At 41.7% G+C, this 15,078-nt stretch overlaps 1 protein-coding gene across 1 annotated transcript in view; it reads left to right on the top strand.

Annotated features, from left to right (window-relative positions):
* Positions 1-5,300: 5,300 nt before the first annotated feature.
* The window catches only part of LOC311127584 (neural proliferation differentiation and control protein 1-like), a 44,413-nt gene continuing 34,635 nt past the window's right edge, over positions 5,301-15,078 (top strand). Inside the window, exon 1 of the mRNA XM_084159402.1 lies at positions 5,301-5,597. Within this exon, the coding sequence (XP_084015528.1) occupies positions 5,498-5,597 (100 nt within the window). The 5' untranslated portion in view covers positions 5,301-5,497. The remainder of the gene's footprint in view (positions 5,598-15,078) is intronic.

Here is a 15,078-nt window from a genome sequence, read left to right as displayed (position 1 = left end):
AGCCCGTCTGGCTCGCATCCGTTACAAGACCATGGTGCTTGCCTATGGAGCAGTGAGGGGAACGGCACCTCCGTACCTTCAGGCTCTGATCAGTCCCTACACCCAAACGAGGGCATTGCGTTCATCCACCTCTGGCCTGCTGGCTCCCCTTCCTCTGCGGAAGCATAGTTCCCGCTCAGCCCAGTCAAAACTGTTCGCTGCTCTGGCACCCCAATGGTGGAACAAGCTCCCTCACGACGCCAGGACAGCGGAGTCACTCACCACCTTCCGGAGTAATTTGAAACCCCACCTCTTTAAGGAATACCTGGGATAGGATAAAGTAATCCTTCTACCCCCCCCAAAAAAAAAACAAAAAAAAATTTGTAAAGTGGTTATCCCACTGGCTATAGGGTGTATGCACCAATTTGTAAGTCGCTCTGGATAAGAGCGTCTGCTAAATGACGTAAATGTAAATGTAAATGATTGTCATTTCTGTTCATGGCAACAACCACCACTAATTGTTTGTGGGGATTCAACCACACTAGGACATGGATTTGTGGATGAAAGTCACCAAATTTGAAGCCCTCTACTGAGACCCCCAGGTGACCATGATACACAACAATTTGTGTCCCAAATCACACGCTATCCTCTATTTTGTGCTCTACTTTTACCAAGGCTCCTAAGGCTCTGATCAACAGTAGTGCACTAGGCTATTAGGGTGCCATTTGGGATGCAAGCAATATCATCTCACCTTTCCATATGCAGAACAAAAACAGTTTACAGATTAAGGTTTACTCTAACCATAAATGTTGCTTTCAGGAGTAAATTACAAAACGGCGTGCTTCGTAGCTTGAGACAGTTCTCAATGAGCCAGGATCCAGGTCGATTTTTCATTAAGTTCAGTAGCCTACTTGTTTTACTGCTTTATTGTGAGGTTTGGAGACTGATAAAATCCTTTCCTTTCAGGGGAGAGTGGTGACAAACCACAGGCTTATAGCCAGGCCCAGTATACAGACCTGGTCACACCAAAGGACACTGGACATAAGGTACAAAAATTCCCTCGTGTTATCTTTGATTTATTACCAACCTATTAGTGTTAGGATTATATAACAATTGCTTTATTTGGTATGCAACATTATTTCCTATCTAAATGACTGCACCAAAAAAGAGGAGTATGGTATTTGTATTGCCTCTGATCATATTTGAAACCTTGTAAACCAGCCTGGTCTCATAGACTAGACGTAACATAGTAAATGCCCCAGACACTCAAATTAGTATGATATGTTATGTTTGGTATGATTACATACAGTGGGGAAAAAAAGTATTTAGTCAGCCACCAATTGTGCAAGTTCTCCCACTTAAAAAGTTGAGAGAGGCCTGTAATTTTCATCATAGGGACACGTCAACTATGACAGACATATTGAGAGAAAAAAAATCCTGAAAATCACACTGTAGGATTTATTATGAATTTATTTGCAAATTATGGTGGAAAATAAGTATTTGGTCACCTACAAACAAGCAATATGTCTGGCTCTCACAGACCTGTAACTTCTTCTTTAAGAGGCACCTGTTTGAACTTGTTATCAGTATAAAAGACACCTGTCCACAACCTCAAACAGTCACACTCCAAACTCCACTATGGCCAAGACCAAAGAGCTGTCAAAGGACACCAGAAACAAAATTGTAGACCTGCACCAGGCTGGGAAGACTGAATCTGCAATAGGTAAGCAGCTTGGTTTGAAGAAATCAACTGTGGGAGCAATTATTAGGAAATGGAAGACATACAAGACCACTGATAATCTCCCTCGATCTGGGGCTCCACGCAACATCTCACCCGTGGGGTCAAAATGATCACAAGAACGGTGAGCAAAAATCCCAGAACCACACGGGGGGACCTAGTGAATGACCTGCAGAGAGCTGGGACCAAAGTAGCAAAGCCTACCATCAGTAACACACTACGCCGCCAGGGACTCAAATCCTGCAGTGCCAGACGTGTCCCCCTGCTTAAGCCAGTACATGTCCAGGCCCGTCTGAAGTTTGCTAGAGTGCATTTGGATGATCCAGAAGAGGATTGGGAGAATGTCATATGGTCAGATGAAACCAAAATAGAACTCGTCGTGTTTGGAGGACAAAGAATGCTGAGTTGCATCCAAAGAACACCATACCTACTGTGAAGCATGGGGGTGGAAACATCATGCTTTGGGGCTGTTTTTCTGCAAAGGGACCAGGACGACTGATCCGTGTAAAGGAAAGAATGAATGGGGCCATATATCGTGAGATTTTGAGTGAAAACCTCCTTCCATCAGCAAGGTCATTGAAGATGAAACGTGGCTGGGTCTTTCAGCATGACAATGATCCCAAACACACCGCCCGGGCAACAAAGGAGTGGCTTCGTAAGAAGCATTTCAAGGTCCTGGAGTGGCCTAGCCAGTCTCCAGATCTCAACCCCATAGGAAATCTTTGGAGGGAGTTGAAAGTCTGTGTTGCCCAGCGACAGCCCCAAAACATCACTGCTCTAGAGGAGATCTGCATGGAGGAATGGGCCAAAATACCAGCAACAGTGTGTGAAAACCTTGTGAAGACTTACAGAAAACGTTTGACCTGTGTCATTGCCAACAAAGGGTATATAACAAAGTATTGAGAAACTTTTGTTATTGACCAAATACTTATTTTCCACCATAATTTGCAAATAAATTCATTAAAAATCCTACAATGTGATTTTCTGGATTTTTTTCTTCTCATTTTGTCTGTCATAGTTGACGTGTACCTATGATGAAAATTACAGGCCTCTCTCATCTTTTTAAGTGGGAGAACTTGCACAATTGGTGGCTGACTAAATACTTTTTTTCCCCACTGTAAGACAGAAGGTTACTTAAGGCAAAAGCAAAAGTGGGGTGGTTGGTTGGATGGGTGGGCGTATAACGTGAACGTCTAGCAACCCAAAGGTTGCGTGTTCGAATCTCATCATGGACAACTTCAGCGTTTTAGAAAATTAGGAACTTTGCAAATACTTACAACTTTTTAGCTACTTTGCAACTACTTAGTATGTTAGCTAACATTAACCCTAACCTTAACCTCTAACTCCTAGCCTAGCTAATATTAGTCACAAAAAATTGCAATTCGTAACATATCATACAAATTAATACATACCATTCAAAACGTAACATATATTAATTGGAGTGTCCCGGATTTATGTTTACTATGTTACGTCTGCCCCTGGGTTCAGGTTATGTAAACTCTGGTGTTACTAATACATCAGTTATAACATCTGTATTGCAGCTTATGTTCCCTACACTGGTCAGCAGGCTGCGCCCTCTCCCACGATCACAGATGTCCCCCCAGACCCACTAATTCTCCTTGCCCAGTCTGGGCCACTCCAAACCTCTCACCTCAAAGAAAAAGCACTCCATCAAATGTGAGCTTTCAATTTGACTAATCTCCAAACAGCTGAATTTTGAATTGGAATTAGAAGTGACTTCCTCTTCTCTGTCCTCTCCTTCACCTGCAATGATCTGAAAACACACGATATGTGAAAACATCTGCTTCTGCAATTTACTCCTTCACATCAGTGCAGGTGAAGAGAAGGAGATGAAGAAAATAAGCCACTTTAGACTATTGTGAGATACACACATTGTCTCCAGTCCATCACCTTTTTCTGTTTTCTCAGTGGTCTTCCCGAGTGCCAAAATGTTTTCAGCCCAGTCTGAGCATTCCCGTCACTCCCAGAGGAACCCTACTAAGAAGAGAGCACAGAAACAGCAGAACAGTCCTCCAAGCCATGAGGTAGGCCACTACTCACTCTATGCTATAGAAAAAAGGGTTCCAAAAGAGTTATATGGCTGTCCCATTGGAAAACCGTTTTTGGTTCCAGGTATAACCCTTTTTGGTAACAGATATAACTATTTTGGTTTCCATGTAGAACCCTCTGTGGAAAGAGTTCTACCTGGAACCAAAAGTGGTTCTTCAAAGGGTTCTCCTATGGAGACAGCCGAAGAACCCTTTTGGTTCTAGAGCACCTTTTTTTCTAAGAGTGTATGGGGCAGTTTCCCAGACACAGGTTAAACCTAGTCCTGGACTAAAAAGCAAGCTCAATGGAGAATCTCCATCGAAAATTATTTTAGTCGAGGCATAATCTGTGTCCGGGAAACCACCCCTGTATCAGAAAACACTTTGGGCGTCATAAGTAGCCATGGGAGAGGGGTTCTTGTTGTGTTTTGGTAATGATTATCACACCCTATGAGCCATACAGCTACAGAAACTCTGTATGTATGGCTGGCTGAAGTAAAGCTATTCAGCTGTATCAGCCCTGACAGTGGAACTCTAGACCCTTATTTTACATTTTAGTCATTTAGCAGACGCTCTTATCCAGAGCATACATTATTTTAATTTTTTTCATACTAGCCCCCCGTGGTAATCGAACCCACAAACGCCATGCTCTACCAACTGAGCTACATCCCTGCCGGCCATTCCCTCCCCTACCCTGGACGACGCTAGGCCAATGGGTCTCCCGGTCCCGGCCGGCCCATGGGTCTCCCAGTCCCGGCTGGCTACGACAGAGCCTGGATTCGAAGCAGGATCTCTAGTGCCTTAGACCACTGCGCCACTCGGGAGATCCTTATGAGACAGAAGTCACCTTCCTCACTGATGTTGACACTAACATGCACTGATGCTGTGCTTGCTTTCTGGTACTTAGGGCAACACCTTTATAGCACAAAATAGGCTATTGTTAACTAAGTTAATTTCTCAGAAAATAACCAGTTTGGGTTATATTGATATTGTGGTAGCACTTTAATTGACTTATTAAATAAAGGGGTAATACCATGGTAATAGTGGAAACTCAAAGGAGCTGCTTAGGCCTACATATACAGTAAAGTATGGACTTTCCATTGCATATCTTACCAACAAATATGCATCAGGGAGCTTTGTAAAGCTTTCCCCCCTTCTAACACTGATAAGGCTATTTCCTCATACTTTACGGTATATCTGGTTCCCAGGGCATATAATTTACGGAGGTGAAACATAAAGGAAAAAATGTGTTAGCCTACGTTTTTGTGTGGCTGATAGTGGTCAAACTAGAGACAAAGGAATACACCGTCTTTGGACACACCATATAGGCTCCACAAGACACACACCTGGCTTTTGCCTACCTGCCTACGCTGTCTGTCAAAGAGCCCAAACCTGTTTTCTAACTGCGTCATGACGCCGAAACCAAGATTTGACGTAGCCTACCTCCACGGTTCACCCGCGCCTCTCCATCTAATCTCGCCTCTGTTGAATTCCCCGCCTCCCCATATTTCAACGAGCGCACCGCTATCTTTAGCATTGCCACGGATTAATGTAAAGTGGCTCAGAGACCGTGAACCGGACTGTCCACAAGCATTGTAGGACCTCGCTCGGTATCGGTGCATTATTTGTCACGGAAACCACTTGGCACAGATTCGGAAATCGAGTGGGGGAATGATGACAAACCCCATGTCCCCGTGTCTGGCTTTCTTTTCGTAAAGAAGCCCTGTCAGGGATGCTGCTTTCGAAGCGGATCGAACGACAACCCCGGGCCTCGCTCCTGCCCGGGGTTCTCCTATGTTTCATTCTCGCCACTGTCAGTGCCAGCATGCCAGGTAAGCGTATAATTTAATTATATGACAAGTTAAACGGATTTGAGAAAAAAAGGCAGTATTATATTTTGTTTTGTCCCGTATAAAATGATGACGATTAGCCTATGCCCTATTAATGTCTTCAGATTTTCAAAACAGCCTGCATCCAATTGAAAAACAACAGCAAACTTAACATTGAAAACATTACATTATTTGGCCCATCGTTTTAGGGAGAAAATTGTCCGAAGGGCACTGAAATGTAAATGTTTATTTCTAATTGTGAGTTGAATCAATTAATTGTGTTTAACGCTCACTGTGCTTTACTACTTAGTGCGTGACGGTGACATTTTGCTTCACTGAGTTGTGACATCTGATATGCAACAGGGTGCTGCTGCTCTACCAAGACAACCGTGTACTTTTAGTCTGGTTTACTAAGTCTAGTAATGCCTCTGCGCAAACTAAGAAAAGGGAACGAGAAAAAATCATTTTCAAGAATTCCCCACGAATTCCCTTCCTCATAATTGAAGTTACTCAATGCGTTTCAGCCCTACAGTTGCACAGGGACCTTATTATACAGTTTATTCCCTAGCAAATGGATGTGGTCTATATTATTTGTTATGTGTTGTCATTCATATAATAACTATTTATACATTTTAAGTAAATCATTGTGTAGTCTTAGCCAATATTGCTGATTGTAATTGGGGGAAAAACACTTAATTTAGTAAATCTAATCAAACATATTTAATAAATGGAATTTAATTGTAATTTCCATTAAAATATTGAACATGTAGGCCTTATTTTACTGAAATAAAGTAAATCACCTTTTTATAAGAAACAGATTGGGTTGAAAAGGATGAATTGGATAATGAATATTGTCTGACGAGGCTGTCCCCGCTGTGTGTTGATATCTGGTGCTGATGATGAGCGGTACTGGCTGACTGATTGGTGATGAGAGAGCTATCCACACTGAGGCTCTATTTGCAACACAAAAGCTGGACACTAACACACACAATCTCTTTATCTTGCTGGACACACACACACACACACACACACACACATTATCATTATCTCACTGACTACTCACACACATCCCTCCATTAGCAGTGGCATACATTCACTCTTTAAATCTTACACACTCAAGCTGTTCCACACGATTACTCAAACACACTCATACACTCTTCAGTATAGTGTAACTCTACTCCAACTTATACAGTATAATCCCAAAATGGTGGACCTCTATGTGTTCAATGTATTTCTCTACAATACATGTGTACACAGACCTCCTGTATGTTGGCCTGTACTGTTTGTTGAAGCTTCAGAGTAAGGCTTCAGGCATTCGGACAATGTTTACCATAGGTTTTGTTATGGATGTATCATCATCCTGAGTGACTATAAGCAGGCTGTTGAATTGCTAACAGGGACAGTTCATGTTATGTAAGCCGAGAACTGTCAAAGAGCATTAAAGCCAGGGATAGAAATGCATCATATAAATCAACCTGCATTTGCATTGGCACCACTGTTGTGTTCTGAGAGCCTCTCCACTGTAAACATGCCGGCTGTCTTATTCAACTGGCTTCTGTTGATGAACAACACCACATAATAAGCATCTTCTCTCTCAGGCCCTACTTTTAGCTGATTCTCCCTGTTGTCATCAGTGTTTTATTTTAAAATGTCAGGTTTGTCATTGCAAAGGCAGTGCCTTTGTGTGGTTCTCTGGCAATCTTGTCACTATTCAGTGATCAGTCGCCTGGGGGCTTGCTTGTGTTAGATGGAGAGATTAGTTTAACTGTTATTGCTAGTCACAAATAACATGCACGCACACACACACACTTTTGTGACCCAGATGCTGTCCAGATTTTGAGGCACCTTTCTCTCTAACCATGTTTCTATCCACAGGTTGTATGCGTGTAAAGTCAGGTTTGATGGAAACATGAAGTGTTGGTACAATTTCAGAAATGTCAACAGACAAGTTGTTCATTCGACATGGTGGGATCTTTTTGTGTCGGTAAAATTAATTATGCGACAATTGCAGTGGAAACTCCTTTATGTTCAAATATTTATATAATAAACCATCATGTCGAAGTAAACTTGGAGTCACGTCATGATATGCTATACATTGTACTACCACTACGTGGAAAAGCATTCGGCGTTTATAGGCAGATTAAATAAGTTATGATGAACCATGGTGGTTAGGTGATGGACGGTGATGAGCTTGATGCAAAATTTCTATAAATATTGAGGGTTTTATTTGAATGCTGGTGACATGATGATTGACGCTTGGCTGGCAATTATCAAATTAAAATGATATTGCAAGTTTGCTATTTATCGCAACAGTTTTTGTTACAAAACCATCGGTAGAGTTGAAAATGCGATGGAAACATATTAAACTTCTGCTTTTTATTCGGTACATGGAAACTTAAAGGAGAATTTAGCTTTTTTACAACCAAATCTCTATTTTTGATGTAAATGGCATGTTATAGAAGGGTCCAGACACTTTTTTTACGATTTCACTTGTTTTTTTAAAAACTTACCCCAACCAAACTTACCCCAACCAGGCTTGGATAACACTGGAGGCCCCTTCGGTCTCCACACAGTTGGGTAAAGCTGCTTTAAGTTTTTTTGTGCCCTTTATGTAGAACAACTTACAGAGCTCTCTGAAATGAGATGTTCTGGTCCCCCTTGGTCAGTTCAGAGTAGTGATTGGATACCTCTATGTTGATAAATGTATTTTTCTTAATATGTTTTGTATATTGTATGTGTTTTATGTATTTATGCAGGGATTATCTTTAAAAGAGACCCTAGTCTCAGTATGACTCCCCTGTCAAAATAAAGGTTAAATAAAAAATAAAAATAAACGTCCTCATCCTGGTTGTGCAATATGGGGGCTCGGAAAAAACATGAACAAATGTTCCAAAAACACCCAAATACGTTCTTTTAGAAAAGGAAAAGCTCTCAGGATAGTGATGCAGGTCTTTAGATGTTGTACACATGACATTGTCATTCCAAATTTGATCCGCAACGTTATATTATATTTTGTGCGACTCGAGACGTTTCCCCTGTCCAGCTGTTCCATTCTCTGTGGAGCCTCTGAATAGACGGAGAGGTATCACTCGAAAAATTGAATATAACGTTGCGGATAATGTTCAGGATGACACAATTTCATGTGTACAACATCTAAAGATCTGCATCACTATACTGAGAGCTTTTCCGTTTCTAAAAGGACGTATTTGGGTGTTTCTGGAGCATTTATTAATGTTTTTTCAGAGCCTCCGTACTGCACAACAAGGCTGAGGAAGTGACTTGCTGGTTGGGGTAAGTTTCTCAAAAACAAGTGAAATTGCAAAAAAAGTGTCTGTAACATATCATTTACATAAAAAATATAGATTTGGTTGAAAAAAGCACAATTCTCCTTTAAGGCTGTGAGTTTGACCATGAGGTTGGATTTTAACAGTGAGGCGGCAACAGCAGTTCTTTACTTTTCTTGCCCCGAGTGAAGCTTTAATTAGCAAAAGTGAATATAGCCGGCGATCTGTACAACTATTTACATAAGAAAATAACAAACTGGATGTTGCAACAGGAATACAAACTGAACCAAATAGAGCGCTTAAAAAAAAAAAAAGGCTCCAAATATATTGTAACACAGCAGCATGCCAACCAGTTCCCTGTCCTGTCCCAAACAATAAAAATGACAGGGTTTAAATACACATACCCACAATGTATCAGCCAATAGGAAGAACCATATCACATCATGATCAATTAACATGATCAATGCAGGAAATTCAATACAACATACAGTATATGTTTTCATACCAGCACACATATCAATAAAGCTGCTTCATACAACCTGGGATATAAACATGTACGTTCCCAGGGATAAGCTATTACCACATTACCCGTACCAATCATTAACTATGCGCTCGACCGCGCCCCTTTTGCCTGTCAATTCTCAGACCAGGAAATAGACAGAACCTTCTTCAATAAATGAGGATAACAAGGTAAGCATCTACATTTAAGCTTAACACTCATGATTTAATCTTCAAACATGATTACATCACAGTTGTACTTCCTAATCATAATACATGAGCATAAAGTTATACACTGAGGGATGCACAACAACCGGTTTCGCGCTCACAAACCCATTGACTGCATGCGACCACCAACTCTCATACATGTCTCCTCTCATTTGCAGGTGATCAACAATCAAGATATCGAAATACATCCCTAATCCCACATTATATTCAATAAATACATGTGCCTCTCATAAACAGTTTCATAAACTTTGTCTGGTTATTGATAATCGGGCCTAACTTTAGCTTAGGTCACAGAGGTCAAGAATCAATTTGATGTGCACTACGTCATCACGCACAGCATTTTACCCACAAAAAGTCAGTTTGATGGAAACACACCTCTGGTGGGAAAATGTGCATATTTTTTTTCATGCTTATTTTAGAATTTCCACATGAAAATCTGTTCCCAGTTGGATGGAAACCTAGATAGATATTTAAGAGAGTATTTTAGAACAGTATGGACAATGCAATCTTCTCCAGGGCTCCTGCACTGTGGCTGACCCTGGCTTCCAACCCCTCGGGTGTATCTGTGTGTGTCTCGGGAGGTTGGCTTGAAAGCAAATAAGACACATTTCAGAAAGGAACATGGACAATAATGTACTCCTCTTCTTCAGGTCTCTTATCCATGTCCGTTTAAAAAAAAAAGTGCATCTTGGGGCTTTGACCTGTATAAGATTCAGTTATGTGTACTCCCTACAGGGACTATAAGTGCCCACATGCTGTTATAAACTGCTCTGAGATCAGTTACAGGTTCAGGAGGGGTCAGAAGAATATGTGATTACAGTAAAAAGGTGGAATGAGGAACCTGGCAGTGAAATTACACAAATCCTGGTTTTGAACCCACGTGGCAGCTGGCAGCAAACCTATAATGGCTGACTACGGACCTCAGAGAGATGGTTAGGAAACTACAGATGTAGGATCTTAACTTGAGCCAGTTTGCTACAGCAGGAAAATAATCCTGCAGCAACAGGAAATGTGAATTATTATGTAGGGGTTGATACATTTTTCATAAGGGAAAATCAAGTCTGAAATTTCAAAGTGGAAATTGCAAAGCTCAGAAGCCTTTTTAAAGGTCCAATGCAGCTGTTTTTTAAATCTCAATATCAAATCATTTCTGGGTCACAATGAAGTACATTACTGTGATTTTGTTCAATTAAAATTGTCATAAAGAAACAAAAATAGCTTCTTAGCAAAGAGCAATGTCTCAAACAATAATTTTCTAGGACTGTCTGGGAGTGGTCTGAGTTAATAACTGTTATTGGCAGAGAGGTTTGGAACTCTTTCTTATTGGTCTATTAACTAATTTACCACCAGGTGATGTCACCAGGCAGGCCAAAACTCCATCCCACTAAAACAGGCTGAAATTTCAGCTCTTACACTAAATGGCCAGTAAAGTTTTCCTGCAACAGGGTGATGAAATTAAGATCCTACATCTGTATTCTGCAATTGTAAGTGCTTCAATATGATGCAATGTTTCAATTATAAGCTTGAACTCATTGGTAATTTTTAACCTGGCCAAATGTGAGCTAGAAATGTCCTACTTTTTTGAGATTAGGTATACTATAAGGGCATGTAGTACAGGTCTATAGATGCAGAGAGAAATGGAAATGGCCTATACAGTGGAGGGTGTTGCTCTCAGAAAGATTCCTTAGAAAAAGAAAACAAATGCTTTCAAAATCTGTTAAGTAACAACCAGAAATGAGTTATTATCAATCTGTTTTCCTTGATTCCTTTTCCTGATTGCAATCCTCCTGAGCAAATGTTGTTTGATCGGTCTAAGGGGCAAGGAGGAAGAAAGGAAGTTTTTTTTCACAACACAATTTGTCAGGCAGGGACTTGTTGCCATGGCAACTCTGAATCCTCAGACGAGGCAAGCCAGTTTCTCCCAGCCAGCCCAGGGGAAAACATTAGTGTAGCTGGCAATGGGATGCCTAATATTGATACAGAGAAATGTAACCAGACTCAACCCACTGCATCTTAATTCAATGCTGTCTATATTGTGCTGTAGGGTTTCTGCTCATTTGACTGTCCTCTGAGAGAGAGAGAGAGCGAGACATGCAGGAAATTTAAAACTTGTAGTGTATTTGAGATTTAAAGGCCCAGTGCAGTCAAAAACTTGATTTCCCTGTGTTTTGCAGTATATATATTTCCACACTATGAGGTTGGAATAATACTGAGAAATTGTGAAAAGGCCATTATTCAGGAACAAATTCTTTCACTTGTCTGAATTCACTTTATTGTCGTTTTTAGCCGTGTCTCCCCCACACAGTGACTGTAATTATGTCTGTCTAAGTTGTGAGGTTTTGTGTGTGAGTGCTTGCACTGTAAACGTATTTAAACAGGTGCTGTGTGAGCCTCAAGGGCTATCTTTGCCTCTTTGACACATTTGAAGGACTTAACAAGAAAGTGCCATTGCGACAGACTCTTATCAGGCCTTTTCAGGGTCATGGTTGAATCACCAGACTGAACCTGTATCATGAGAATAGGAACAGCTTGGTCTGATAGGGACTTTCTTGCACTGAGTTTTGAAAACCCCCAGTAAACCAAGAGAAATTATCCGGCCTTCCAGAACTATAATGCGTGAAGACGATCAGCTTTATCAAATACAGTTAGGCCTAACCACATGAAAAAATACTATAGTATACAAGGGTATAAATACTATAGTATTACTATATTTATATACTATAGTATTTACTGTAGAGTTTTTGCAGACTTTACTGTAGTATATTGTAGTATTTACTGTAGTGTTTTTTATGTGGGTAGTTCTTATGTTCTATTTCTTAGCATTTTTTATGTCTTTGTGGTTGAAACATGTTTTTGTGACATGACCATTGTTATAGAATAAAACCAAATAAATAATACTCTTGAGTACTGGCTGTTTGTTATAGTTAGATAACTCATGGGCTATCTATATTTTCTTGATCATTTTAAATTGGGCTGCGATCAATGACTTGATTGTCCTTGCTGTGTAAAATATTGAAGTGACAACTTCATATACAGTATGTATCCAAGAGACTGTCTGAAACAGACGTAATCATATCCACTTCAAAGGTCTCTTCAGTCCGTCATGATGCTGCTGGCTGCAGCCACTTGACTTGGAGTGCATGGCTCAGTTCCTGTTTAACTAGAGACAGGAAGTCCACATAATGGGACCACATAACCCTCCTGCCCTTTCAGCTTCCTGCACCCCCTCTCACCCCACTGCACCACTCTATACTCTACCAGTGTGGTGGGGGGGTTTAAGTACAGAATAATACGAAGTGCTCTGAGACCAGGTTGGGGGGAAAGTACAGTTACAGTAGGAGTCTGTCCGAAATGGGTCCCTGTATAGTGCAATACTTTTGACCAGGGCCCATAGAGTTCTGGACATTTCTTACTGGGAGAGGCTATATACGGACACCCCTGGTGCCCAAATTGATGACGTATGTCGCGCAGCTGAGAGTCGAGTAGAAACGAATGGATTCGGTTCTGTCAGTCGTCCTGATGAGCCCCCCAGCTAGAGAGCTAGTTTATGCTGGCTAACTGGCAACAACAGCAGCATGGCACTAGTTAAAACTGCTGTCCTGCAGTAACTTAGAGGGAAGTAGCTAGATAGTATAGCTAATATCAGGCCAGGGTGACAGCTAGAGCACATTTATTGCTTTCTGATAAAAATTGAATGATTCTGAACACTCCCAACTTCGACAGACAAGATTCAAATTCTCGCTGAAGTTTCTAGACACAAGCATAAACTACACTGAACAAAAATATAAACGCAACATGCAACAATTTCAAAGATTTGACTGAGTGACCACCATTTGCCTCTTGCAGCGTGACACATCTCCTTTGTATAGAGCTGATCAGACTGTTGATTGTGGCCTGTGGAATGTTGTCCCACTCCTCTTCAATGGCTGTGCGAAGTTGCTGGATATTGGTGGGAACTGGAACATGCTGTCGTACACGTTGGTCCAGAGCATCCCAAACATGCTAAATGGGTGACTTGTCTGGTGAGTATGCAGGCCATGGAAGAACTGGGACATTTTCAGCTTTCAGGAATTGTATACAGATCCTTGCGACATGGGGCTATGCATTATCATGCTGAAACATGAGGTGATGGCGGTGGATGAATGGCACGACAATGTCCTTAGCTTATGCCTGCCCATACCATAACCCAACCACCACCATGGGGGCACTCTGTTCACAATGTTGACATCAGCAAACATCCATACGCACTGTCTGCCATCTGCCTAGTACAGTTGAAACCGGGATCCATCCGTGAAGAGCACACTTCTCCAGCATGCCATTGGCCATCGAATGGGAGCGTTTGCCCACTGAAGCTGGTTACGACACCAAACTGCAGTCAGGTCAGGACGACGAGCACGCAGATGAGCTTCCCTGAGACAGTTTCTGACAGTTTGTACAGAAATTATTCGGTTGGGCAAACCCACAGTTTCATCAGCTGTCCGGGTGGCTCGTATCAGACCATCCAGGTGAAGAAACCGGATTTGGAGGTCCTGGGCTGGTGTGGCTACACGTGGTCTGCGGTTGTGAGGCCGGTTGGACGTACTGCCAAATTCTCTAAAACGAAGTTGGAGGCGGCTTATGGTAGAGAAATGAACAACAGCTCTGGTGGACATTCCTGCAGTTCGCATGCCAATTGCCCGCTCCCTCAAAACTTGAGACATCTGTGGCATTCTGTTGTGTGACAAAACTGCTCATTTTAGAGTGGCCTTTAATTGTACCCAGCACATGGTGCACCTGTGTAGTGATCATGCAACCCATAAGAGTCTAAGCCCTGTCTAAGTCGGGGGGGGGGGGGGGGGGGGATTGTTTAAGAAGATCATACAAAGGATCATTTTGCTGTTTGATTTGGAATTTTAAGACGCCTTGAAGTAAAAAAAAATGTTTTGGCCTTACTGCTATTAGCCCATACAATAATAACAGATGGAACAACAGATGGTTCCCCCAAAAAAATCGAAAGAAAGTTTGTTCTGGAGTGTCTGTCTCCATATAAACTGTACTTCCATAAATTTTTTCAACTGGTACCGGGGGACCTTCAGACGAGGCTTGTGAGGCCTGACATGTACGTGTTCATGAGAGTCTCACCTTTACACAGAGGGGTCATATTAGTGTGTAGCCCAAACTGTTCGGACGCTACAGTCCCAAGATGCTTGTGGGGGTCGTAGAGCAAAACGGAGACCATCTTGTTCGTGAGAGTCTCATCTTTCTATAGAGTGCTCATAATAGTTTTCTAGGCCAAACCGTGTGAAGACCGATTTTCGGGATGTCTCATGGTCTGACAAACACCGCTGTAGCTCTGTCACCTTTCACCGCAGATGCGGAATTGTTACATAGGCTGATGCGGTGGATTGAGACGCATCGTATGCAAAATAACTGATCTCGAACTTAAACTGACAGATTTCTATGGGGATGTTTTTATTATGCTAATTAGATTTCCA

Source organism: Coregonus lavaretus (assembly GCF_964263955.1).
Source record: "Coregonus lavaretus genome assembly, chromosome: 4".
In the NCBI taxonomy this organism is placed as follows: domain Eukaryota; kingdom Metazoa; phylum Chordata; class Actinopteri; order Salmoniformes; family Salmonidae; genus Coregonus; species Coregonus lavaretus.
Note: the sequence above shows the minus strand (reverse complement) of the source record. Positions and strands in the feature narration are given on the sequence as shown.